General features: G+C 37.3%; 1 protein-coding gene across 4 annotated transcripts in view; it reads right to left on the minus strand.

The window, feature by feature from the left end:
• LOC149933390 (protein turtle-like) overlaps positions 1–25671 on the minus strand; it is a 545370-nt gene that overhangs the window by 230886 nt on the left and 288813 nt on the right. For 3 of the 4 annotated variants that reach the window (XM_090155760.1, XM_090155759.1, XM_090155762.1), the window contains exon 1: positions 11335–11479. The exons of the other annotated variant lie outside the window; for it this stretch is intronic. In XM_090155760.1, coding sequence (XP_090011886.1) covers positions 11335–11473 — 139 coding nt within the window. In that variant the 5' untranslated portion in view covers positions 11474–11479. Of the gene's footprint in view, positions 1–11334; positions 11480–25671 lie in introns of those variants that run through there. 4 annotated transcript variants of the gene reach the window in all.

A 25671-nucleotide genomic window follows, 5' to 3' on the forward strand; every position in this document is an offset into this window, starting at 1 on the left:
GGTGCCTTGGGTACTAGCCTAGCTGATTTTTATTATTAAGATTAACGGTAATAGTGAGTGAGGGAGCTGTTGGCTCGCGTCGAATGAAGGGCTTGCCACCACCCTCCTACGCAATTTAACCAAGCCACCTGATTTAAAGGCATTAAAAGTAGGTATATGACATGGCCTCAGACGTTGCCTTGGATATTAGCCCAGCTGGTATTTGTATCTGTAATAATTTGTTCTCAGTTACCTCGAGAAGATCTAGAAAGTGTGACTATAGGAGCGTTCATTGACCACGTTTATCTCAACCATTTCGGTTCCGTACTCATTAGTCTCTCTAGGAACCGATACAAAATGGAAAACACAAAAAGTGGACACGTCATTCGATCCGTAATGTTTGAATAATTAACTAACAACCTCGAAGGTAACTAACTATATAAGTGATTAAGAAATAGTATCTCTTTTGGAGAGCGAGAGAGGAAAAAGCGTTTCAAATGCAGTAGTGGCATTAGCTAATTGGTTGGCGCAAACGGCCATTGGTCAGACAGAGCTAAAGTTTCCATTTGACTGAAGGTCGTAAATTCAGTTGGTTTCAAATAGCATAGGCCAACCTTCTTAAGCTGGTTGCCCAATCACCTCACATTAATTACAAAGCAAAACATTGTTGTAAAACATGATTTGCACTGTTTGTATTGAGCAAAAATTTTCACGTCGTGTTGGCCACAGGAGCGCTTTTTTTGACAAGGTTTGAAGAACGGCTGTTTTTAGGACCTAGGCTTAGCACCGAATATTTAAATATAATACTTTTCGTACATATCCATCTGATTTAAAAATAAATGAATTAAATAAAATTAAATTGAATTAAATAAAATTAAATTGAATTAAATCAAATTAAATTGAATTAAATCAAATTAAATTGAATTAAATCGAATTAAATTGAATTAAATCTAATTAAATTGAATTAAATCAAATTAAATTGAATTAAATCAAATTTAATTGAATTAAATCAAATTAAATTGAATTAAATCAAATTAAATTGAATTAAATCAAATTAAATTGAATTAAATCAAATTTAATTGACCGAAATATTTTTTTAGTGTAAACGTAGCTTAGTTAGGTTTGTTTGAAAGTAATTGTAATTTATTTTAAACACATATAGTGGTATATATTTATCCGATAGATACAAGCACATATGAGAATCCGCAGGAAAAAAGCTTGAACTCGGAGATTGGTGGTGGTTTTATCAGAACTTTATTTTATATTATTTTCCCTGTGCATATATCCTAAATTGGTAAGGGTTTTTTCGTGAAGTATAGCAGGAAAATAGGAACAGGTATATATATATATATTGTCTATATAATATGGTATATAAAGTATATAGTATATATATATAGTTTATATATATATATATATATATATATATATATTTTCGTGTCTCCTTCGCCATGCAGTCCCGCGTCGATCTCTAGGGCCGGAGATATCCCAAGCGAATTTTTGATGCCGTGTACCCATCGGATCAATAAGTTACCTTAAGAATTTATATATGGGATAGATTATACGGGCGATATATATTTTCAAATAGGAAGGAGCTCCTATTAGGTACCATTGGAGAAAAGCCAGCAGTCATGAATATTAACGTACGGATCTTTAGTTTACTATACATAATTTCCCGCGCTTGGAGATAATTTATACTTTCTTCGGAATTTTATGCAAATGGAAAATCCGATTTTAATTCCGGGCCTCTATTTAAATCTCTCCCCGCGCATTAAGTCTTAGCTTCCTTTTCGCCGATATCTTCTTAAAAATATCCCAAGAACGGAGCTTAGAATCGTAAAACGGAATGGAAAATGGAAAGTTAATGTATGGAAAAGCCATGGATTTTAATACGGCCAAAGCTCACCTAAGATTAAAAATAGATAAAAGAAATTACGCCATACACACGTATCTATGAAACGTATATTTTATTAATAGCAACTGCCAAGAATTAAGTCGTAATTCCCTTCCCTAAAATTCGCCAAAGTACCACGCCCTTACAAAAGTGAGATTTTAACTATTTTATATATAAGACATTATTAAAGGGAAATGAAAAATAAAACAGCGAAAGGCACGTTCAACTCATTTCCGATTAAGTTTCTCAAATAAGTGCTAAATGAAACGAGTGCATTTTTAGTTTCTAGAATAGGCGATATATGAGAGAAGCGCCGATTTTGTTTCTCAAATAAATGAGAAAAGAGAGGAGCAGATATTTCGTTTTTGGTATAAGCGATAAATTACAGAAGAATGAGTGAGGCTTCAATTTTGTTTCTGAAATGAGCGCGAAAAGGAAGAAGGGTCGATTTCGTTTCTCAAATGAGCGCGAAAAGGAAGAAGGGTCGATTTCGTTTCTCAAATGAGCGTGAAAAGGGAGGAGGGTTGATTTCATTTCTCAAATGAACTCATAAAGGAAGAAGGGTCGATTTCTTTTCTCAAATGAGCGCGAAAAGGGAGGAAGGTTGATTTCGTTGCTCAAATGAGCTAGAAAAGGGAGAAAGCTCGATTTTGTTTCTTAAATGAGCTCAAAAGGGGAGAAGGGTCGATTTCTTCTTTCAAATGAGTTCTTAAAGGGAGAAGGGTTGATTTATTTTCTAAAATAAGTTCAAAAAGAGAGGAAGGTCGATTTAAATTTCTCAAATGAGCTCAAAAAGGGAGGAGGGACGATTTAAGTTTCTCAAATGAGCTCAAAAAGGGAGGAAGGTCGATTTCGTTGCTCAATTGAGCTCAAAAAGGAAGAAGGGTCGATTTATTTTCTCAAATGAGTGTAAAATAGGAGGAGCACCGACTTCGTTCGTCAAATACGTTTAATTTGAACTGAGAGGTAGTTTGACCAAAATGCCCATCAGCGCAAAAAATAACGAATACAGTAAAAAGCGGCGTTTCTAATAAGAACGTTAACCCTCAAGATATTTAATTGAGTTAACTGGGATGTCCTTCTAATGAAAGTGTCACACGAAAGCGAGCGGAAGGAGGAGGGTTGAATCCCCGCAGCTTCCGCCCCCCCCCCCCCCGGTGGAATTACAGATACGTTGCGCTGGAAATATCTTCCTTTTTCTTTCGTTTCGGGGGCGGCATCTCGCGTCCGGTTTCCGCGTCCTAATTTCGGGCACGCTCTCCACGCGTCAAAAACGAATTTGTCGGTGGCGCGGTTAGCAATAAGAAGTGTCTGATTGATATACGGGATGCTAAGCCTTCAAAGCGTCCTGAAATGTCACTCGCTGTCACCTTCTTCCCCAGCCTCTCGCCGCGACCCTTGATTCGTCAGGGAAATAGTCGGTAAGGCTCGCTATTCCCTCCCAGCTTTCCTGTCGTAAGAGCGATACCCGCGATGTTCATATTGCCAGGTAAAGCCATTTGACCTTCAGGCTGCGATCAAGGTCGTAAGATGGACGATAATAGTTTTACGTTGGCTTGCTACAACTTCCAAGGACTATAGTTAATTTGGTTCAAGCCAATTTATCCATGCCATAATCGTTGATGGCAAGGATGATTTAGTTTGTATGTAGGAGTATACAAATCTAAGTCGAATACATGTATCAACATTTGTGTTTGTACTTGGATTTGTCCAAAATTTGGTTGATTAGGTTACGCAACGATAAATAGTGTTTTTCGCGCCAGTTTTAAATGGGCTAATAGGTTTTAAAATGTTGAGTTAGGTTAGGTTAAATTAGTTAATTTGAAGTTTGTAGGGTTAATTAACTTACATTAGTATGGTCAAAGGATCATGCGACCCTATAGCATATTTAATAATATTCAAGAAAAATACTTCGCTTGAAATGAAATTTAATAAACGTTCATTTTTTTATATCAACTTACGATTAGGATCGTCAGCAAGATTTGTGATATTGATAACCATCTGCTTTCAACACTATTAGATAATGCATTAAAATGAAATTTACAACGAACTCCGTTTCACCTAAATTTAGATTTAAAAAAACACTTTATCAAAATGAAATCTTCATTTTACCAAACCCCTATATTAAAATAAAATCTACAAATGGACCCATTTTCGTCTAAAATTATCGTCGAGATAAAACACTTTAGTAAAATGAAATCTACTATAGACTCATTTTCCAAAAAAACCTTATCCAAGTCTAAAACGTTGAAAACCACGAGCGCAAATTGCAAAATAGTGAGAAATCAATTACGTGCGCCAAGAAAAATTGAGATTCACTGTTACAGTGAAAAAATCAGAAATGATAGAGACGGGAAAATGGGCCTAGAATAGAGTTGGCCGTCATCTAGCACACTGTTTCTTTAACGCGGGCACTCGTTAAGGGGTGGAAAAGGCGTAGTGACGGGCCGGGTTGGAGCCCCGGTCACGTTCGAATTTGTTTGCCTTTTAGACTACACGGAGATGGCGCTGCTGGAGCTACAGTACGCGGACGAAGCGAGCTTTTAGCTAAAGAGGTTAGTCTATCACGCGCCAGCCTAACAATCTGTCCGCGCATATTTATAAAACTAAGACTCTCGTTCTCGGTGATCGGTTGGAAAGCTGGCACTTCTCCGCGAACCATTTAAAAAAAATAATAATCCCCCTTTCCTAATGACAACCGCGAAAGGCCTCCAACGTCAATAACGTTTTAAATTTGCAAGCGAAGGAAACCAAACAGATACGCCGGCGGTCTGATAGCGAAGGGGTCACCCGATAGCGATATTAAAGCGCTTTGACTTAAACAAGAGTCGACTCTTTAACGCTAATAACCCAGGCTGGCTTCTCGTTAGCCAGCCATTAGGGAAGGCTTTCAAAGCACGAGCTTCATAGGTGCGTGAGCGAGAAGTGCTTTGAATTCTTGCCAATTCTTGACATTTTTTCCCTTTCGTTTTTCATTTTCTCATTTTTAGCGAGTTAACGACGAAGAATGACTAGCGATTGTATTATACGAAATACCGTCTTTCAAAGCCTCCCCGAAATATACTTTAACGTTGTACCATAAAGCGCTTTTAAATGATTTCTTAGTGCAAAGAGAAAGTTTTATTCTTAACGATGGACATTAATATGTTTTAGAAATTCTTGTCACAAGCGCGGCAGATTATCGCTTTCCTCGTCCTCGAAAAATCGTTATTATGTCTTACTCCTAAGGAATCCGATTACTACTTAAAGTCCCCGAGTAGACGAGACAAAAAAATTAATAAAGGAACAATTTTCTAAGCAACATCTTGTCGATTATTCTATTTTATCTCATTAGGCTATACTTATTTTCTCGAGCGAATAGAGGTCAAACAGCAATTATCCCGCATCAAAACCTCTTGTTAAGTAATATCAACGATTATGTCTAGTGTCTCTTTGGAATTTCTCGAAAGGGTTTCCTAGCTCCTTTATTTTGATGTAATGAGCTCAAATGCTAGACGAAATAATTTCGCGGAAAACTAGCTAATGAAAGTATTCTGATATTTTTGCCGGAGTAGAGAGTAAATTACTGCCCCAACTATCGCACGCTGAATTTAAGAATTTGCCCTAATTTAAATCCCGGATTTTTGTCTCTCTCTAAAGCCTTCATATTTTCCATTTTCGTACCGGGGGGGGGGTAGCCATATTTGTTTGAGGCGAAAAAATATCCGGAAGAGAAACTTGGTATACATTTTCTCTATACAGAAAGTGCAACATCTTTTCGTGGCTCATTTAGCGCCGGTTCGTTGTATATTTTAAAACCAGCCTTGCGAAGATTTTCTTTCGCCAACTCTCTCACTCTTTCGCGTCCCCGTTATAACCCTTCTAGCTATTTAGCTTTCACTCAGTCTCAGGGCAGCAAAGTCGTCTTTTTGTATAATAAGAATATAATATTCGCGGCATCTCTGGCTGATGAAAACGCTCGCCAGAAGAGGAGTAACGCGGGGTCGATGACGACCCGTTTATATTACGAAAGAGACAGAGAAAGGCTTCTCTTGATTATTCTATTTTCGCGAAAGGAGAATTTTTTGCTCTCGCAGCCAAAAAATGCAAAGGCAGTCGCATTAAGGGCACGCCGCGAGCGAGCTGCGACCGGCCTCAACACGTCGCCGAGATACACAAATTCGCAGCCGACCAAGTTAATACGAAATACACGGGGTGGGTAGAGGGCCAACGCTTTAAGCCCCCTCGCGCGCGTAAATGGGAAAAGTTTCAATTTAAATATTGATTCTTTTTCACTCTACCTCTTACTATTTCTCTCTCTCTCACTCACTTTAGGCTCCGGGTGGTGTGTGCCCTTCCCTCTTTTCGCAGTTATCAACCCCCCTTCGTGCCTCTAACCCGGTGTATATAGCCCCCAAAAAGGGTCATTTGTCATAACAGTCATCGGGGAGGCAGCAGCTGAAACTGGCAAATCGTGGACTGCCCCAATAAATATCTTCCTAAAAACTGAGAGAGAGAAGGAAAAATAGTTTCGACGCGCGAGGATCGAGGGCATTGGCTTCCATTTCTTGGAAACAGACGCGGACGCCCGAAAAATCCCTTTATTACCCCATCTTCCGGCGCCAGCAGAGAGAATTTCATTTTCCCGAAATGACATTTTTCCGTCCCTTTAGCACTATCTTCATCCAATGGGCCACCTCGTGTAAGGCGCTAATCGCTATCAATCGCCAGTGACGATTCCGCTCTCCTTTCAAATTGATTATTGGACTATATAGGTACTAGAACATCCCGGGGTATTTGATGGGCTAAAAGTACGGTGGATGTTAAACAAGGTAATGGCTAATAATTGAAAAAAGGTGCTACGAAAGGGGGAGCGAATTGAACTGGTTTGGGAGGTAATTAGTTTTTACACCGCGAAAACGAGAAAATGGATTTCTGGTTATCGATCGAAGCGCTCCCTATCCAATCGTTCGATTTTTTGCCATTTTTTTTTCACCCGTAGCGAAGGGAAGCTTTCCGTTGTCCCTAGCCGCCATTATTGGAAAAATAAACATTGTTTTTTACTCCTATATTTGTATTCATTCGTATACCGATAGAGAAATAATGTAAACTAAAAGAGTAGATGAAAAATAGGCCAAATACGCCTGTAAAAGTGTTCCACACGCAACGCGGTAATGCTCGGAAAGAAGATAATATTCAGGGTCCGACAAACTAGTGCCATCTATAGGCAGCCAAGTATAGACATTTTTCCCAAGTTAGACCACGGCCCTAGACAAAGGTATATTTCATTTTATTGTACAAAAATAAATAGTTTTTGGTGAAGTTTACCATTATCAATTTCGAAAAGTTTCCAAAACCTTTTGTTGAACAATAGGTAAAATGCTATAAAATGTTCTGATTTTAAATTTTCTAATCCGTGCAACACTAAAAAATGCACACTTATAAGACCAAAAGTGTTATACTTAAGGTTATTATCTTATTTATGACAAATTAAAAAAGCTTAAACCCAACTTCGCTTAAAACAAACGCAATTTTAGTCGTATTCTTAAATATTTTTAAACCTTATGCAAAATAAATTTTGTTGTTTTTAAACTTTTAATTTGTATATTTATGCACAAATGACTTGGCTATTGTTACTATACTGTACAAAATAAGTAAAGTAAAAACCAATACGGTAAAAATTACATATGTAATATAATATTCACAATTATCTATAAATCAGTCGAACAATATATTAATGTGACGTCATTAAATCCCATTGTCTATAAACTTCTTAATTTGTCATTTTATACACAAGAAGCTAGAAATAACATCATTATTGTTACTATACTATACTCTACAATATTTTTTCCTTACGTCGCAGTAACCAAACTAACAAGGAGACGACCCGTTGTGATTTTCACCGATTTTGTTTAAATTCGGGGGATAAGTAGATCTTTATGTAACTTGGAATTTCCCAAAAGGAGATGTATCAACGGGCTTTTGTTTGGCCATGGCAACCAAAAATGTTTTTGATAACTTAAAACCTAATTTTCCTTATGGAAATTAACATTGAGAAATCACTGATTTTGAAGGTCCCTCCCTTAAAATAAAATTAAATGCTCGTCATTTGCCAATTTTACTTCCATAATCAAAATTTAGTCAATTTGCTTGCATTTACCTAATTTCCACATTTTACGAACTAAAATGTACATGTACTTATGCATTTTTACCATATTAAATAATATAACCAAATTAACTTGTGTTTACCCAATTTGCTTATTTTCCCCCAAATTTTCACACATTTACCCTGAATTTACCCAATGTATAATTTAATATAAATTATTTTTTAATATTTTAAATTTTTTTTAAAAGTGACCCTTAAATTCCACGATTTCTCCATGTTAATTTCCATAAGGAAAATATGGTTTTAAGTTATCCAAAACATTTTTGTTTGCCATGGCAAAACTAAAGCCCGTCGAAACTCTTTCTTTAGCGAAATTTCAAGTTACATAAAGGTCTACTTACCCCCGAATTCATACAAAATCAGTGAAAATCACCTCGGATCGTCTCCTAGTAAGTACGGTAAAAACAAATACGGTATATTATATTCATGTGACGTCACGAGTTAACATTTTAAATATAAAAAAACCTGAATACATCGACGTATACGGGGCATTATAATAAATGCTACAACAGTCACGTAAAATAGGCTCTTTACGGCGTTATATTAAAAAGAGAAGTGGTTCGTAACACAACTCCGAGGACAAAAGGTGGGAGAGAGAAGACTTCTCCACACGGACGGTGAGAGGTCGGCGGAAACTTCAGACTGTGCCGTGCTAAAACGTAGTAGTTGTCAATAAAAAGGGAAGGCTCTATACGTATATAAAGTTTAGAGTGTCCGACGCCGCCAAAAGAGAGTTTGGAGCTGGCACGCGACTGGGCGGTGACCTCAAAATGTTCCAAACCGGACAAGAGAGGACCCACCCTCCTCTCTCTCTCTCTCTTTACAAAGTGGAAGAGGCCCTCCTGTCAGCCTCACAGGGACACGTAACAAACCTCCCAACCCATACCACTTTCCCAAACCACCCTCCACCGCGCGCCACCTTCCTTAGGACCGTATCGGACGAAATATAGAGTCCGCTAACAGCCGGTTATTCTCGATTCGAATGACATCGACTATATCACTGGACTGTACAATTAAAATGAGTAAATTTTCACATACCTAGTGCCATTTAGCGGAGTATTTAAAAATCGGAATACATAAAGTAATACCTATTTAGCGCTTTGAAAATAACGGTAACTTCAACCTTGGTTTATAATGTTCTTAGCAACGTGACGAAATGTTTTATAGTTTCTCTATTTAGAGGTTATCTTCGTTAATGGAATTTTCTTCCCAAACCACGCCTTCGTCGCGAACAAAGTGGCGAATTTTTTTTGTAAATCCTAACTGAAATTCAACAACACTTTTCATTCGCTTTTTGATTTTTGATTGAGAAACAATATCTTTTTTTGCAGGGTGGGAAAAAAACGGCTTTTTTTAAATAAAAAAATCCAATATGGTTAGATCTGGATAAAACCACTAATAAAAAAATACTCAAATTGCTTATATCTAGCCCTTATTACCTCGAAAAAGGTCAAATTGGCCGATTTCAAAATAACGTTTTTGCGCTCGACAGTACCTTTACATTGTGCGGTATAGCAGGCTTATTTACCCGCTTTTATACCCTAACATGGCGGCGTATTTTCACTTACAAAATGAATAAATAGTATGTAAAATTTTCAATATTTCTAATTAATTTCTCAATATATTTTTAATAAAAAAAGTCTGGCTGGCTCTTGACAACCCTGATTTTTTTGTAGCTTTTACTGAGCGCAAACATTTTTCTGTGCAAAGAATACGCAAGGTCTATGCTCTTGGAAAATCGTTATCCCAAAATTTAGTTTTGGCGTTCCATCCCAGAGTTGACGAGAACGGGCCTAGGTCCCGGGAAAACTAATTCCGGGCCCCGTGAGAGACGTAATATTACAGGAGATAGCTTTAATATTTCGGGTATTATTCCGTTGAAAGGGTACCTCCTTTCCCTAAACGCGGGCTTTCCTAGACTGCACGGGCCCCGGTAAAATATAATTTCGGGCCCGATGGGAGATTATGTTATCAGTTACAACTACCCAATTCCGGGTATAAACCCGGTAGAAGGGTTACTCGCTTGCCTAGAACGCGGGCCCACTTAGGGTCCAAGGGCCCTGGTAATTTATACCCGCTTCCCCTCTTCGTGTGAGGAAATATTCTGAAAGAGAATTGGGTTAAATTAAAAAAAATAAAATAATAATCGTCGCAAACGGCAAAGCGTGCGGGCCTATTTAGCCTATTTTTTGTTGCAATTTCACGGGGCCCTGGGAAAGGGGCCCTACACGCCAGCCGATGGAGAGAGAGAGAGAGAGAGAGAGAGAGAGAGAGAGAGAGAGAGAGAGAGAGAGAGAGGGGGGAATAATGTAATTGGAGACTATTACGAATGAATAATATTGCCAAATCTCCCCTTCCATTATAAGCACACGTTCCGCCGAATTTCTTACGGATAACTTGTCACCCTTTTCGCGTGGCGACGCCCCCTAGCTGCGCCATATAGAAATTCACTTCCCGTTCCGTCAAGCCTATTATTATAGAAAAAGGGTGAGAATATTTTGCCTCGATATAAAAAGTGAGGATTTGATAGACCGTATTAAAATGAGCGCGGAATAATAGAAATGCTTTGTTTTCTCATTTCACGCGGTTTTAAAACGAGGTTTGTTTCGTCTAATCTATATATATATATATATATATATATATATATATATATATATATATATTACGCTCAGTGTGAATGGTATAATATATTTGCATAAAGTTAGCTACCCTGCATATTAATTAGATCGCCTTCAATAGCGTGATAGTATCACTACTAGACCGTAACTATACCGATTAAACACGGCTATAGATATATGTATATACCATATGCTGATCCGAATGGCAATTAATTAAATGGCCATTGAAAGCCTTTTTTTTAATATAACCAAATTTCTTTTCGAAAAGGATTAAAAAAAATTGAAACGTTAAAAAATTTTGACTTTTTTTTTCATTCTAATCCGACGTAAAAGGATTCTTTCGAAATTAGAAAGGAATGGGTAAAAAATATTATTTCGAAATTAAATAGGATTATCCAATTTCATGGAAAAGCGAGAAAAATAAAAAAAATAAAAACACACGCGAAAAGCTCATCAGAAACACGAACGATATTTCCGGAAACCTTTTGCTAAAATATGCGAAAATATAGTGGTTTGCGAGTCAATTATCTTGGAAGAATAAAAGTATTCGATTGTGCTGTAGGCAAAATCCATTTAGATGCGTGGTAAGTGAGCGATTCCGGTATAACCATATTGTGGGCAATGGTCAGCGGAAGAGAAGGAAATTAAAACTAGCAAAGCGAGATGGCTAAATTGAATCAAGTGTTTCTATAAATACCTACCCCAGGGCTGCTCAACGCTGGCCGGTGCCTGAGGGCGGGCGCTCGAAGACAATCTCCACGCGCTGCAAAGCAATATCCACATCAATTGGGAGCGGATAGCCATGGATGACCAATATCCGCGCGCTTTCGCCAATATCATTTACGGGTTATCCTTTGAACCGCGTCAGCAGTTTTCTTCGGAACGATATAAACGAAATTTAAAACAACGCTATGTTGAAGTTATATTTTTCAAATTAATTATTTTTTTGGTGGCCACAGAACTTTCACGACAACCAAATAACTATAGCGTACGCGACAAACGCCACTCGGGATTAGCGACGTGCCGAAACGACAGTTTCCAAAAAGAAGCCAATATCAAGGTCGCCATCGGCAATTGTCAGTGTTTAGGCTTGTAACTTGATATGAGTTTAAACTTTTAACCAGAAACTGACCACGATCGGCGCTCGCGACTTCACGCGACGTTGTACCTTCCGGTAAACCACGGAAAAAAGCCACTTAATTTTCAATAATTTTAATAGAATTCTTTCACACAGAGCCGAAGGAAGTACAAGAATGAATGAAGGTGTTAAATAGAGAGTCGAACTGACGCTCCGTCGCCGGGCAACGGCGGGGAAAACGCGCGCAACTTTCGAAAAAGGACGCGAAACGCGCGCGAAGGGAAGATAACTTTGGGGAGAAACCCGTGGAACGGCGACCGTCCGAAAAACTGGAGAAAGCTCTCGTACTCGTCGCGAAGACAGTCCGGAGCGATGTCAGGCGCGAGCGGATCGGGCTTAGGCGCTGCGGCTGCGCTCCATCGATTCGAGCCCGTCGTGTTTCCAGCGACGGCCGCTGGGGGGCAGCACCGAACTAGGAGGAAAATATTCCGCAGTTCGCGGGGCGGGGGAAGAATCGCGAATACAACTCTAGGATGCGCTATTGGGGAAAGTTTCGCGTCTTCAACACTAGGGTGCGCGGCTTTACGGGGATGATAAAAACACTTCGGATGATAGAGGGAGTGGGGGAGTGGAGGGGGAAGACAGTGAGAAGAAAAACTAATAATTTCATGAGAGCACACCTTTGGCTTTAATTAAAGCTATATATACCTGGCTTATTTATTATTAAAGTTCGGAATGAAATTTTTGTTCGGCGTATTTTTTTATTTTTTTTTCAATTTGGAGAAGGAAGTTGGCGAAACAAAGGGAAAACCTTTAAATGTTTAACTTACAAACGGAACGCGATTCAATTAAAAAATTATGTCTGAATACCAAAAAAAATGGCCATTGATTAAAATTTCATTATGAAAAACGGAGTAGCGGTTAAAGGTTTAGGATTTTCGAGGATCTTTTTTTTGATCATGTCATTTTGGGAGATCTGTATTTAATTAATATTTCAGACCTTTCTTTTCAGAGCCGGATTTCCATTATTCCGTTCCATTATGAAAGCGAACGGATTCGCATTAGCTATCTGTATTTCAGGTTTAATAATATAAGCAAGTGGCGGATCTAGTGTTGTACCTTGATGTCTCACTAGATGTGTCTATCCACAGTGAGCCCGACCTATTGTATTAGGTCGATTGGCAGAGATTAGGAAGATTTCCGAAAGGGACTAAATAGCTGCTGCATAATTATAGCTCTCGGGTTTAACGCGTTAGGCCTTTTAACAGTTAGGCTTAACACTGAACGTTTATTTAGAAAAATATCATAAAAGGATTTTTGATTGAACAGAAATAGGTATAAAATATGATCGGAATTATTATGATTATCCACTTACAAGGAGACATCCCGAAGTGTTTCTCCCCGATTTTCTTCAAACTCGGGGGTTACTTAGACCTTCATGTACGTTGAAAGCTCCTAAAGGAAAAAAGTTTCAATGGAAATTCGTTTTGCCATGGCAACCAAAAATGTTTTTGACATCTCAAATTTAAACTTTCTATACGTAAAATAGCATGGGAAAATCATGGATTGTAAGGATCCTCATTTGCCATTTTCAAAAAATTAAAATTTTGGAAAAACAATTGGGTAAAATCGATAAAATGGGTAAAATCAAAAAAAAATCGGTAAAATCGTAAGGGTTTACAATCCGTGATTTTGCATTGCTATTTTACGTAGAGAAAGTTGAAACTTGAGTTGTGAAAAACATTTTTGGTTGCCATGGCCATTGAAACTTTCCCTTTAGGAGCTTTCAAGGTACATGAAGGTCTACTTAACCCCCGACTATGAAAATAATCGGAGAGATACACCTCGGGATGTCTTCTTGTTAGTTGGAGTAATAACTATTATAGGATTAAATGAAAATTAAAATTTTCTTCGCTGGTTAAACTAAGATAAAATTATTAAAATTGATGAAATTGAAATATTTCGCACTGAGGCTACAACAGGGGGCGATAATATACAGGTTCTTTTTGGTGTAATACGCGAAAGCATCCAAAGGGTTATTCTTTGAAGACGACCGTCGCTTTAATAATGTAAATGAAAGGCTAGATTTTATGCATTTTTAATTAAAATGAATTTAATTTTTTTAATTTATAAACTAAATGAAACGGAAATATTATTATTATTATTATTATTATTATTAAATTATTATGACTTTTAAAAAATCCTAATATAATAAATTTCTAATATTTTATTGGCATATAATATCGTGAATAATAATTAATTCGATTATTGATGGGTCGGTACACAAGTATATAAATTATTTTTAATACATTTCACATCTTGGTTTACTATTAATGTTTTCCGCAGGTTATTACTGATTTTTCAAAATTCGTCTTAAAGTAATTTTCTAAAACCATTATATCGGAAAAGTAAATTTTATAAATAGGTTACACCATAAGTCTATAATATTGTTCCATAAGATTTTCAATTTTAATAATATTTTACTGAGAGCTAGTAACGGAGTGAAGAAAATCTCCCCCTAGCTAAGCGCTGTCAAAGGCTACGTGTGACGCGGGAGCGAGCGGACGATAAACGGCGATGAAACCCGTAATGCTGTCTGTCTGTAAAACTTCTGCATGTGAAGAATATCAAGTGTCACAATATTGTACACTTATTGTTACACGTATTACTGTAAATTCTATATTTTACATCGTTAAGCGGAGTAATACACAGATAGTCAACCGTGATGCGGTTAGTCGGCAAATTAGCCTCTCAGTGTAATCTGTTTCGGTAACATTTTTTTTGTAATTCTAGTCATTAACATTATCAACAATTTGAATCAACGTTAGTGTAACCTTTAGAATGAAATAAATGTAAAATGCGAGAGGTATTTGGTCGCGATTACATTCCTTACAGGTGACGGAAATGAAGAGATCGAAACAAAGGGAGAGACGCTATAGATCATCGTGTCAATGAGAAAGGAGGAGGTGGCCATCTATCGGGTGGGCGGCGAAATGAATAAATAGTGTGTCGTCGGCCTTTTAATCGTGTCAGATCCGCCCCGAATCGTCGTTATTCCTGTACCCAAATTACCAGAGCTCCGTTCGGAGGTGGCGAGTGCTAATCGCCAATGACCATTATAAATTCTTCCGACTCTGCAGACATTTAAAAAGGCCATCTATATAGCGCAGTACGTATATTAACCGAAGAGGGGTGCTACGAGCGAATCCCCGACTATTATCCGGCAGCCCCTCCCAGCGTGGAACCCTCTCCATTAGATCTGTCTTTTATTCGGCCATCTAAAGGTGATACCTCTCGTATCTCCTTTTATAATACGTAACATCAATATATATCTTACGCTCTTCACAGCAAGAACAACGACCACCTTGTCCTTGCATATTCCTGTTAGCCGACAAACAGCGGAATTAAGTTATAGAAACTGATAAGCGGTGCTTCCACATGCGGGGAATTTTTCCCTTTTCCGGTAATTTTAAAATTTTTTAAACGCTAAAAGGGAATAATGTAATTTAAGAGGGAAAACGGCCTTTCGCGGGGGAAAATGGGGGAAAAGTGTTCTTTTCATGGGAATAAAGGGAATTTTTAGCTTTACGAGTAAGATTGTATATATAGTCCATGGATATGTTATGAGTCATAGATCTAAAAAATATTTTTAATACGTTCCTAGTAATGAAAGTCACGATTTAAAATCCATTTGCAACTTTTGAGAATATATTTTGGCAAAATTATTCCAATGTAAGTAATTTTGTATTAAATAAAATCTTATATTTGGAATTATTTTCAGAATTTAACTAAATATATATATAAATTAGTATTAAGAGCTACAAAATATAGCGAGGGATTATTCGTTTGATGAAATTATCGCAAGAGGGAAATTTTAGATATCAAATGTGTATACACAAAGAGTATTGGTCGGATAATATTTTCGGGAAGAGACTAAATTAGTACATTAGGATTGGTACAAACTCGAAGATCTCAAAGTAACGCAGAGTAGATGCGTTTAGGAAACTCGATATTGGCAATATTATTTTTCTTGGCAGGAACACTGACAAACAATGTGTTAGAATGCGGAGAATCAATTGGAAGCCAAATTATTGAAATAGACTATTAGTAGAATCATAAGTCAATAATATTATTCCATAAGTTTGTTACTTTGGGGAATATTTTACTGAGAGCTATTAGAGTGACGTCATCACAAGAAGAAAATCTCCCCCTAGCGAGGCGCTGTCAAAGGCTATGTGTGACGCGTTAGAAAGTGGGCGCAAAACGTCGACGAAGCCCGTAATGCAGTCTGTCTTGTGAATAGCTCTCAGTAAAACTTTTGCATGTGAAGAATAGGAAGTGTCACATTTTTGTAACAATATTATACACTTATGGTAGAATACGTCCTGTTATACTAATGCCTAAATAGTTTAACCGAGTTCGCGCTAAACTTCTTACAAGGATGCTGGCGCGTTCATCCCTCCTACTTCGCCTCCCTTCCTATCCTCCTTGATATTTCTCCCGCGTGGTTCTAAGTTTAAAAACGTTCGCGCATAATGCATTTCGCGATATTTATTTCAAAAATGTATAGTTGAGATTTGAGAATATAAAAACTAGGAGGTGCAGATTTTGAACACCTACCTCTTAATAACGTGTATGTGATCGACCAAACTTTTGATTAGATTTTTGCTTATGGGGACCTTACACTGTTAAAAAATAAGGTGCATTTTGGTACCGACTAAGGTATTTTATGTTGCATCCCCAGACGAACCTTTAAAGGTATCAAATAATGCCTCTTTAAGGAGGTGCTATAAGGTACGTCTTGATGAAGGTATTTATTAAAACCTCCTTAATCCTAAAGGTACTGTACCATACTTAAATGGGTATTTGATTATACCAAGAATGGTTCCCACTGCTACTTATAATTTTGTGTAGGTACTAAATAGAACCTAAATGGGTGTTTGATTATACCAAGAATGGTTCCCATTTGTACTTATAATTTTGTGAAGGTTCTTAATAGTACCTAAATGGGTGTTATTTTATACCAAGAATGGTTCCCATTTGTACTTATAATTTTATGAAGGTACTTAAAAGTACCTTAATGGGTGTTAGATTATACCAAGAATTCATTGTGGTAACAAAGAATTTTGTATACGAAAATATTTTCAACATGAATTATATTAATTAGCTTTGAAATATAACTAATGATATATTTCAAACAGTATGATATGAAGTAAATAATTTAAAATTATATATTTATTTCAGACCCCCGAATAGGCGAAACTATAATGTAAATTTGGTCATAGCCAACTTGTTAAAATGGGAAAACGAAATCACGTGACAACCATATCACAGCCAACATGCATTCGGTAACTCCTGTTCATAGTTGGCCGTGCGACGGAAAATAAAAAAATATTCCTTTCAGATACTGCAGACAGCAAATTAATTTTAACCTTTCTATTAAGATGGTTTAAATAATAATAATAATAATACTTTAAATTAGATAATTTAGATTTTATTACTCAAAATTTAAACCGCCATTAGCAAAATAAAATGAATAGTGGTTCGTATTTCTTAGGATAGATGGCGCTTCAGTTCTCCACAAAAAGTCACGTGACTACCATCTTTTCAGCCCCCCTAGACTTTATAGTTTCGCCTATTGTTGCATTTAATTTAAAAAAAGGCGAAATATTTTCACCTAGAAAACAAAGCGAAATGGTGCTGCCATCTGAAATACAGATGTCAAAAAAATGATAAGATAGTATCACTTTCGCCATCTCTTAGTAAATATACAAAATTGATAGATAAGAAAAATTATGTGCAACACTGAGTTACGACTAATTATTGTGAAAGAAACTTTTGGTTACCAAAAGAATTTATATATTTATAAAATTGAGGGTTTCGTACCACCTCAGGCGATAAAACTCAAAAAGGATTCGTTAAATGCCATAAATGTACCACATCAAGAGTTCAAACCCAAAACGTTTTCCGTAAATACCTTTAATGGTATGAAATACCTTTCCCGTATCTCTTATACCTGTGCCGATTAAACAACGCAAGAGTACCTTTTAAGGTACTATTCAATACCACGATATAGTTGTAAATACCTTTCCGGTATCACTTAATACCTGCGCGGATAATAAAACGAAGGAGTACCTTTCAAGGTACTATTAAATACCATGGGGTCTTTTTAGGTACCTGAACAATACCTTTATTTTTTACAGTGTAGGATAGGCTTATGCTATTTTTAAAAATGATATACTTAAGAAGTCGTTTAAAGACAACGTTTAGTCTAATTGCAGTAGTTCATTTTTCTATTGACGAAACGGAGGTTACTTAAGAAGGAAGAAGTGGCGTAATCTGCTTATTAATTCCGCCGTTGATTGATCTCAAAACGTATTTCCGAGAACGAGCCGTCATCAGTCCATCTTTATTTTCTTCGACGAGACATTCATTTAGTGGGAAATGGTTGCAGGCAGATATCGCGCGTTCGGAGAGAGAAGGAGAAGGTAGCTAGAAACGTATCTTGTAATAATAGGATGAGGATTCACGACTAGATTCTTTTTTCTTCCTCCTCCAAGTCTTCGGTGACATCTTCAAGGTTTGTCAGCGCGGAAACCAATTCAATCGGACCGACAAATTCCCTCCCCCACAGTCCCATCGTCCCCCCCCCCCGAGGACGTCGCGAGTACCCACCATAGCCCCCTTTATATATGTATACAAGGACAAGTAAGAGAGTTCTGGCTTTTGACTTCTTCGGGTGAAGATCGATAAAGAGAGTCCTGACGAATTGTTTTCCACCGAGATTGCCTTCAAAAGCTCAAGAAGCCGGAAATGACGCAAATTCGATTTGGAAATTAATATCCAAACGCGGGAAGGAGTCGCCAGGGTGGGTGGGTTAGGCTGGGCGGACTGACTTAGGAAGCCGTAGCGGATCGGGTGTTGGGACGGGTGCGAGAGGAATCGGCAGTACAACGGTGGCGCGCCGAACAGAACCGGGGCTTTTCGAGAATTGATTAAGGGATAAAACGGGGGGAGGGAAGGAAATCGGTCCCCGACGCGTGGCCGCGTAATCGAAATTACATTCCCAGAGACGAGGCCTAGTTAGTTAAACCAGAGTCGTCATGCTCTCTCCTGCCTTACACGCTTTGATTCCCCCGCGCACGCCTTCTACGCTAATAGTTATAGGTGTAACTCTCCGCGTGCTTTATCTCATTTTCAAGGTGGATCTTTCCCATTTTCGGCACGCTGAAATATTAGCGCGCCACGATGGGGACACGCTAGAGGGCAAAGATGAGGGGAGAGTTTAAACTTCGGAGACGAGCTCTAGTGGCGCGCGCGTTCGGAGCTGATGCTGGGAGCCCTAATTAGGATATTAAACGAATAAATGGCAACGGTCTTAAGATATAAGTGAAATTTCGGGTTTAATCAAGTCGCCATGATTCACATTTTGCGGAAACGTGATCGAGGTATTTTGGTATTGGTTAATGCTTATGGTATTTACTACAAAAATGGTTGATCAATTTTCCCAATTTTTACTACTATTTGGTCTAATAAAGATAAAATTAGATTTAAATATCGCGTGAGATATACTAGAATGCATTTTCAAGGGCCGTGCATGCTTAAATACTGTTTAAATTTATAAATATTTTCTTTTATGACCATGGTTGACTTTTTTACGCTGGTTACCTCGATTTCTTAACAAATTCCTTTTTTACCTATCACACGAACCCAAACCATAATGTTCACATTTCCCTGCTGCTTGGTTTTGCGGTTGTTGCAGCCTACTTCCAGGGGCTAGTAAACCACACTTTGAAACTCTATGGCACTCTTTTAACTCATCGTAGGAAAATGGGAAAAAACTGGCATACTTCTCAACCCACCCCGTACAACTCCTTAAAATTTTTGCATAACCTTTTGAAACATCCTGTATATTTTCTGATCCTTCGAATTCATCGCATATTCCCGCTAGGGGCGCATGGAAGTCAAATCTACTGCCCAGACCTTGCCTATAGCATAGGCCATGGTAATTAAATCACTTAGGCTACAACCAGTAGTGGCTGCATCGTAGCTTCGTAGGACTAGAAGTGCAGAGAAGCACATTGTGAAAAACTAAATTAAAAGAGACTTAAAACGGTTTTAAATTCAAATTTTATTTTTTTAAAAAATCCAACGTTTCAAATTAGATCTTCCTCCTTCTTCGGGGATTTTTACAAGTCTTGTAAAAATCCCCGAAGAAGGAGGAAGAGTTCCTCCGAAACTTTGGATTTTCTAAATAAATAAATTATGAATTTTAAAACCATTTAAAGTCTCTTTTAATTTCGTAGGACTAATTTGTAAGTATTTTTTTATAAATCTCCATATTTATATAACATTATTTAAAAATCGAAATATTACTTCACCTATATCTATTTGGCAATTTTCACAAATAAAACTATCTTCATAAAAATAAAGATTTTCTTAAGCCTTGAATACACAGAAAACAATGTCACGCTTATGTAGTAAACTTATTTCAAAACCTTAAATTCCCAAATAATTGAAAAAAGGTTACATGACAAGGGATCCCTGGAAACCTCTGTTAAGATTAGTAATTTATTATACGACAGTACAGAAGATTAAAAGGGAACATTTTTAGTAAAATCGAGAAGTAAGTTTTCTTTTCCGGTCGCTCGGGGGCGCTTCGGTATTATCTAGATCAAAAGACCACGAAGTTTTAATGCTATCGAATCTTTTGTAATTTTCAAGAGAAATTGAATTAAAGTTCATCAACGTTGAAGTTGCAGCGCTTTAAAGAAAGCAGACTTAAATTTGATTGGCTCGCTGAAGGCTTCTTGAGAACTGAATAAAAGAGCTCATTAATGATCTAAGGAATTTAAATCCTTGTTCACTGTTCTTGAAATACAGAAGATAATGAATAACCTCGATTTCCTTTGTCCCCAAGAAAATTATCCACCAGAAGTATAAACATTGTTGCCTTAAGAAAATGAAACCACTAGATGTATAAACGTATAGGTGCCCCAAGAAAATGAAACCACTAGATGTATAAACGTATAGGTGCCCCAAGAAAATGAAACCACTAGATGTATAAACGTATAGGTGCCCCAAGAAAATTAAACCACTAGATGTATAAACGTAGGTGCCTCAAGAAAATTATCCACCTGAAGTATAAAAATTGTTGCGTTAAGAAAATGAAACCACTAGATGTATAAACGTATAGGTGCCCCAAGAAAATGAAACCACTAGATGTATAAACGTATAGGTGCCCCAAGAAAATGAAACCACTAGATGTATAAACGTATAGGTGCCCCAAGAAAATTAAACCACTAGATGTATAAACGTAGGTGCCTCAAGAAAATTATCCACCAGAAGTATAAAAATTGTTGCGTTAAGAAAATTAAACCACTAGATGTATAAGCGTTAGTGCCATATGAAAACTAAACCACCATATGCATAAACGAAAATTAGACCACCAGGTGTCGTAAGAAAGGTATACCATCAAAAATATATATAATATTGAACATCTATCTTCGAAGATACTCTAGGTACTTTTCAATGAGCGATATTGTTTCACCAATCCGCGAAAATTTTTTACTTATTTATAAACCATATTCTCAAAGTTTTGGCACAATTTTGGATTCGGAAACGACATTTGAAAAAGCAATAGTAGCCTGTTTTCCAGTGAATAACACAAGCAGTTGGATACCGAAAGTACTTATATCGAATATTGCTTGGGTTTTTTCAATGTCCCGTCAAGAAGATTTTTTCCGTATGGATATGGCCAATTGCTTCGCCGGCCAAAATGTCTTTAAATAGGACGTTAATGGTCTCCGCTAGTGGGCGCTCTGGGTTTCTGTTTTTAAAGAACGTTCCAATACGATACATACGTGTATTGCCTCCGAGCAACGACGAGAAGAGATGAATGGAGATTTCTCGTAACGTCCGAATGAAAATGTTGAAATGTTACCCGGCAAAGTATGTTCCTTAAATTAGTAGCGCTCTTCTTCCTGGTGGGTTGGGGCCTCTTCTTCTTCCGTCGGGAAGGATCTATCCTTAGAGCTCTCTCACTGCGCGATTTCTTTCGGTGGGTCTCGTAAAATACCCCATCGTCTCTTGTGGAAGGCCATAAAATAGCGGGAAGGGCCAGCGGCGGATCTCCTTCTCCACTCCGAGCCAAAAGCGGGCCTTATTACGCTCCTTCCTCGAATCCGGCCACACGGAAAAAATCGAGAAGAAAGATAAGTATGGGAGAGAGTGAAAGCGAAAAACGATGCGCGTATAAATTACGAAAAGCGAATGGATGAGAAGGCTCTTCCATTGCTACGACGCCCATCCACCAAGGACGTTCTCTTACGATTTCTTTTTCTTTTTGCGGATGCGGCGATATAATGTGATGCTCTATATTGAATTTACCATTTCCCTAACACCAAACTACCCAATATATTAAGGTCAAAAAACCCGCGCTAAATTCTCTCGTAGGATCATTCCTATATCTCGGAGTACAGAGCAAAAAGGTGCGTAAAAGTTTATATTACACGGTTGGTTTATTATGAGTGGGGCATATAGTTAAACACTTATTGCTATATACAGGGTGTTAACTAAAAAACGATACAGAGCCAATTACTCAAAATGTGTTTTATGTAAGAATTTGAAATTTGCAGGTTAGATAGAGGGTGAAGGGGGACAAATGTCAATGAAAATTTCAATGACCTTGAACCAGGTCTTCAAGGTCATTCAAATTTTATCTTGAGAACCATTAGGATTAGAAGAATGGTTCCAATTAGAAATGTGTTCTACGTTTAATTGTAAGTTTAAACAGCTTTGACCCGATCTAATTTGACCAATTAGAAGCCGAGAAATGTTAGACCAAACACCATAAGGTCATGTGTGGTATTCTAATCAAGACACGAAATTTAACGGCTTATAAATCGAAAACTACCAGATCTAATGGATCAAAATTGTCGCGACACCCTAAACCGAGTGGGGGAGTTCGAAATTTGTAACTTAGGATGACCTTGAAACATTAGTTCAAGGGCATTAAAAATTTATCTCGAGAACCATTAGGATTAGGAGAATGGTTCCAATTAGAAAAATACCCGCCAAGGTTTTTTAAGTCAACTTATCTTTCACCTGAGGTAAATAAACCAATAAAACTCGAAAATAAACGTTAATTAATGGTTTTAAGTCGTACCAAGTATTTTTAACTTTTTTGAGTTTAAATGTTTTAAACACAAAAGAAACGAAACAAGTAATTGAAATAAATAAGCAACTAATAAACGTAAGAATTATTTACAAATAATTTAAATAAATAAATAAATAATGAAAAAACTGAAGGTTAACTTTCCTAATTCTGCCTGAGCTTCTCTGGTAATACGGCGGGGATTTGCATTAAAATACGCTAAGACATCGACGTCTAAGTTGCCTACTTAGTTTTGTGGTTCTTTACTATTAAAAATACTTGGTACGTCTTAATTTAATTAATTATCGTTTATTTTGGAGTTTTATTGGTTTATTTACCTCAGGTGAAAGGTAAGTTGACTTAAAAAACCTTGGCGGGCATTTTTCTAATTGGAACCATTCTCCTAATCCTAATGGTTCTCTAGATAAATTTTGAATGACCTTGAACTAATGTTTAGGGTGTCGCAACAATTTTGATCCATTAGATCTGGTAGTTTTCGATTTATAAGCCGTTAAATTTCGTGTCTTGATTAGAATACCACACATGACCTTATGGTGTTTGGTCTAACATTTCTCGGCTTTTAATTGGTCAAATTAGATCGGGTCAAAGCTGTTTAAACTTAAAATTAAACGTAGAACACATTTCTAATTGAAACCATTCTTCTAATCCTAATGTTTCTCGAGATAAAATTTGAATGACCTTGAAGACCTGGTTCAAGGTCATTGAAATTTTCATTGACATTTGTCCCCCTTCACCCTCTATCTAACCTGCAAATTTCAAATTCTTACATAAAACACATTTTGAGTAATTGGCTCTGTATCGTTTTTTAGTTAACACCCTGTATATAACTAGCTGAAACCAGCAGACATTGTCCTGTCAATCAAAAGGTTATGCAAACATTTTAAGGAGTTGTAGGGGGTGAGTTGAGAAGTATGCCTGATTTTTTCCCATTTTCCTACGATGAGTGAAAAGAGCGCCAGAGAGCTTCAAAGTGGGACCTACTCGCCCCTGGAAGTAGGCTGCCATAAGTGCAAAACTAAGCAGCAGAGACTTTAAATACTGTTTAAGTTTACTTTTTTACGCTGGTTACCTCTATTTGTTTACAAAGTCCTTTTGTACCTATCACACGAACATAAACCTTAATGTTCGCATTTCCCTGCTGCTTGGTTTTGCGCTTGTTGCAGCCTACTTCCAGGGGCTAGTAGGCCACATTTTGAAGCTCTCTGGCGCTCTTTTCACTCATTAACAGATTGAACGGTATAGAAGTTGATTCTCTGCAGCACCATCTAGTGGCGAGCTAAGCAAAATGGATAGCGTTAAAATATTATCCGTGATCAAATATCTAGGTATGCCAATTTTCATGGCGATCGGTAATCGGTTGTACGGTATTGAAGTTGATGAGCTGCAGCGCCTTCTAGTGACGAGTTAAAGTGAAATGGATAGCATAAGAACCTTCTCCATGAAAAAACACCTAGATGTGCCAACTTTCACGGTGATCGGTCAAAAAATGTTGTAGTTTATCAATCTTATACATAATACCACCATCCATTTTTATATATATATTGATTGGAATAAAATACCAGCTTAGTATTATTGTTAAAATATTTACTAGCTACCGCTCTCACATTCCATTTACGGATATCGCCGCCATCTTGTTTCAAGCCTTATGGCAATGCAACGGCACCTGTTTTATCTGTCGTCGAAGATAATGGTTTATTAGCCACACATTCCGAAGCGTTATCTGAACCGATGAAATAATAGCGTTAGATCAGACATCAGATAATAAGCATTTACGCTCAGATATTATCGAAGCAGTTAATTTAATACAGAATATAATATTAAAGAATACTTTCAGATACCGAAAGGAATAAAATATATTTGAATTTCAAAATTTATTTAACATTAAGACCGTCGTGAGTTATGGTTATAATAAAATTCACTTGGGAGGATGCGAGGACCAAGGGCGTACCAAAGCCTTAATTTTACCAACTCTTTCGCAATTTTTTCGGCTCACTTGGCAAAATGATTCTTCAAATTGATCCTAAAAAAAAATTCATTTTACTAACTGGACCTCATTTTTCCAACTTAGCAAATTTATTGGAGTGGGAGGCAAACCGTATTTTTAAGTATGACAGATTTTTTATTATCACTTAGGCCAAGCGCTCACTGCTCTTCGTAACGTCTACGTACTACCATCCACAAGCCTTTACTTGTGGAAGGCAAGACGGATACGAAACGGAGAGCCAGTGGGCACCTAGCCTTAGATACTTAGCAATTAGGCATCCTTCTCTACTTCCGCCATCTATCGAAACGAAACCGAATCACTACATTGCAAACAACAGTTTAATAATAATACTTCGTAATAGGAGTTTCACGAGCCAGAGAGAGGTTTAAAATATTATTTCCTCGAACTGAACGTTTAAAAAGAGAAGGAAAATCGAAGGGAAATAAATCTTTTAGTTTTTTTTGGGCAGATTTCATTTTTTTTTGTTTTCATTCAATATTCGTCTTTTCGGGGCCAGCAAAAAAAATCTTTTTTTACAGTGGAAATGGGCCCAACGACCAGACGACAAAGTTTGATAGTTGATGGCGCCCGTATAGCAGAAAATCGTTTATCACGGGCCCGGAGAGAAATACGCTTAAGGCCCGTCACTGATATGTCCAAAAACGAGCATTCTCTCTTTTTCTTGGATCGAGGCACGCGTCGTCATTTCGCTCTGCACCTCTAAATCAGCCTTCAATAAGTTTCAAAATATTTTCGGCCGAAAGAGGGTTTGAAAAAAAATGTCCAATCGAAAGTAGATT

Source organism: Leiobunum rupestre, chromosome 8 (genome assembly GCF_980474605.1).
Source record: "Leiobunum rupestre chromosome 8, qqLeiRupe1.1.hap1, whole genome shotgun sequence".
NCBI lineage: Eukaryota > Metazoa > Arthropoda > Arachnida > Opiliones > Sclerosomatidae > Leiobunum > Leiobunum rupestre.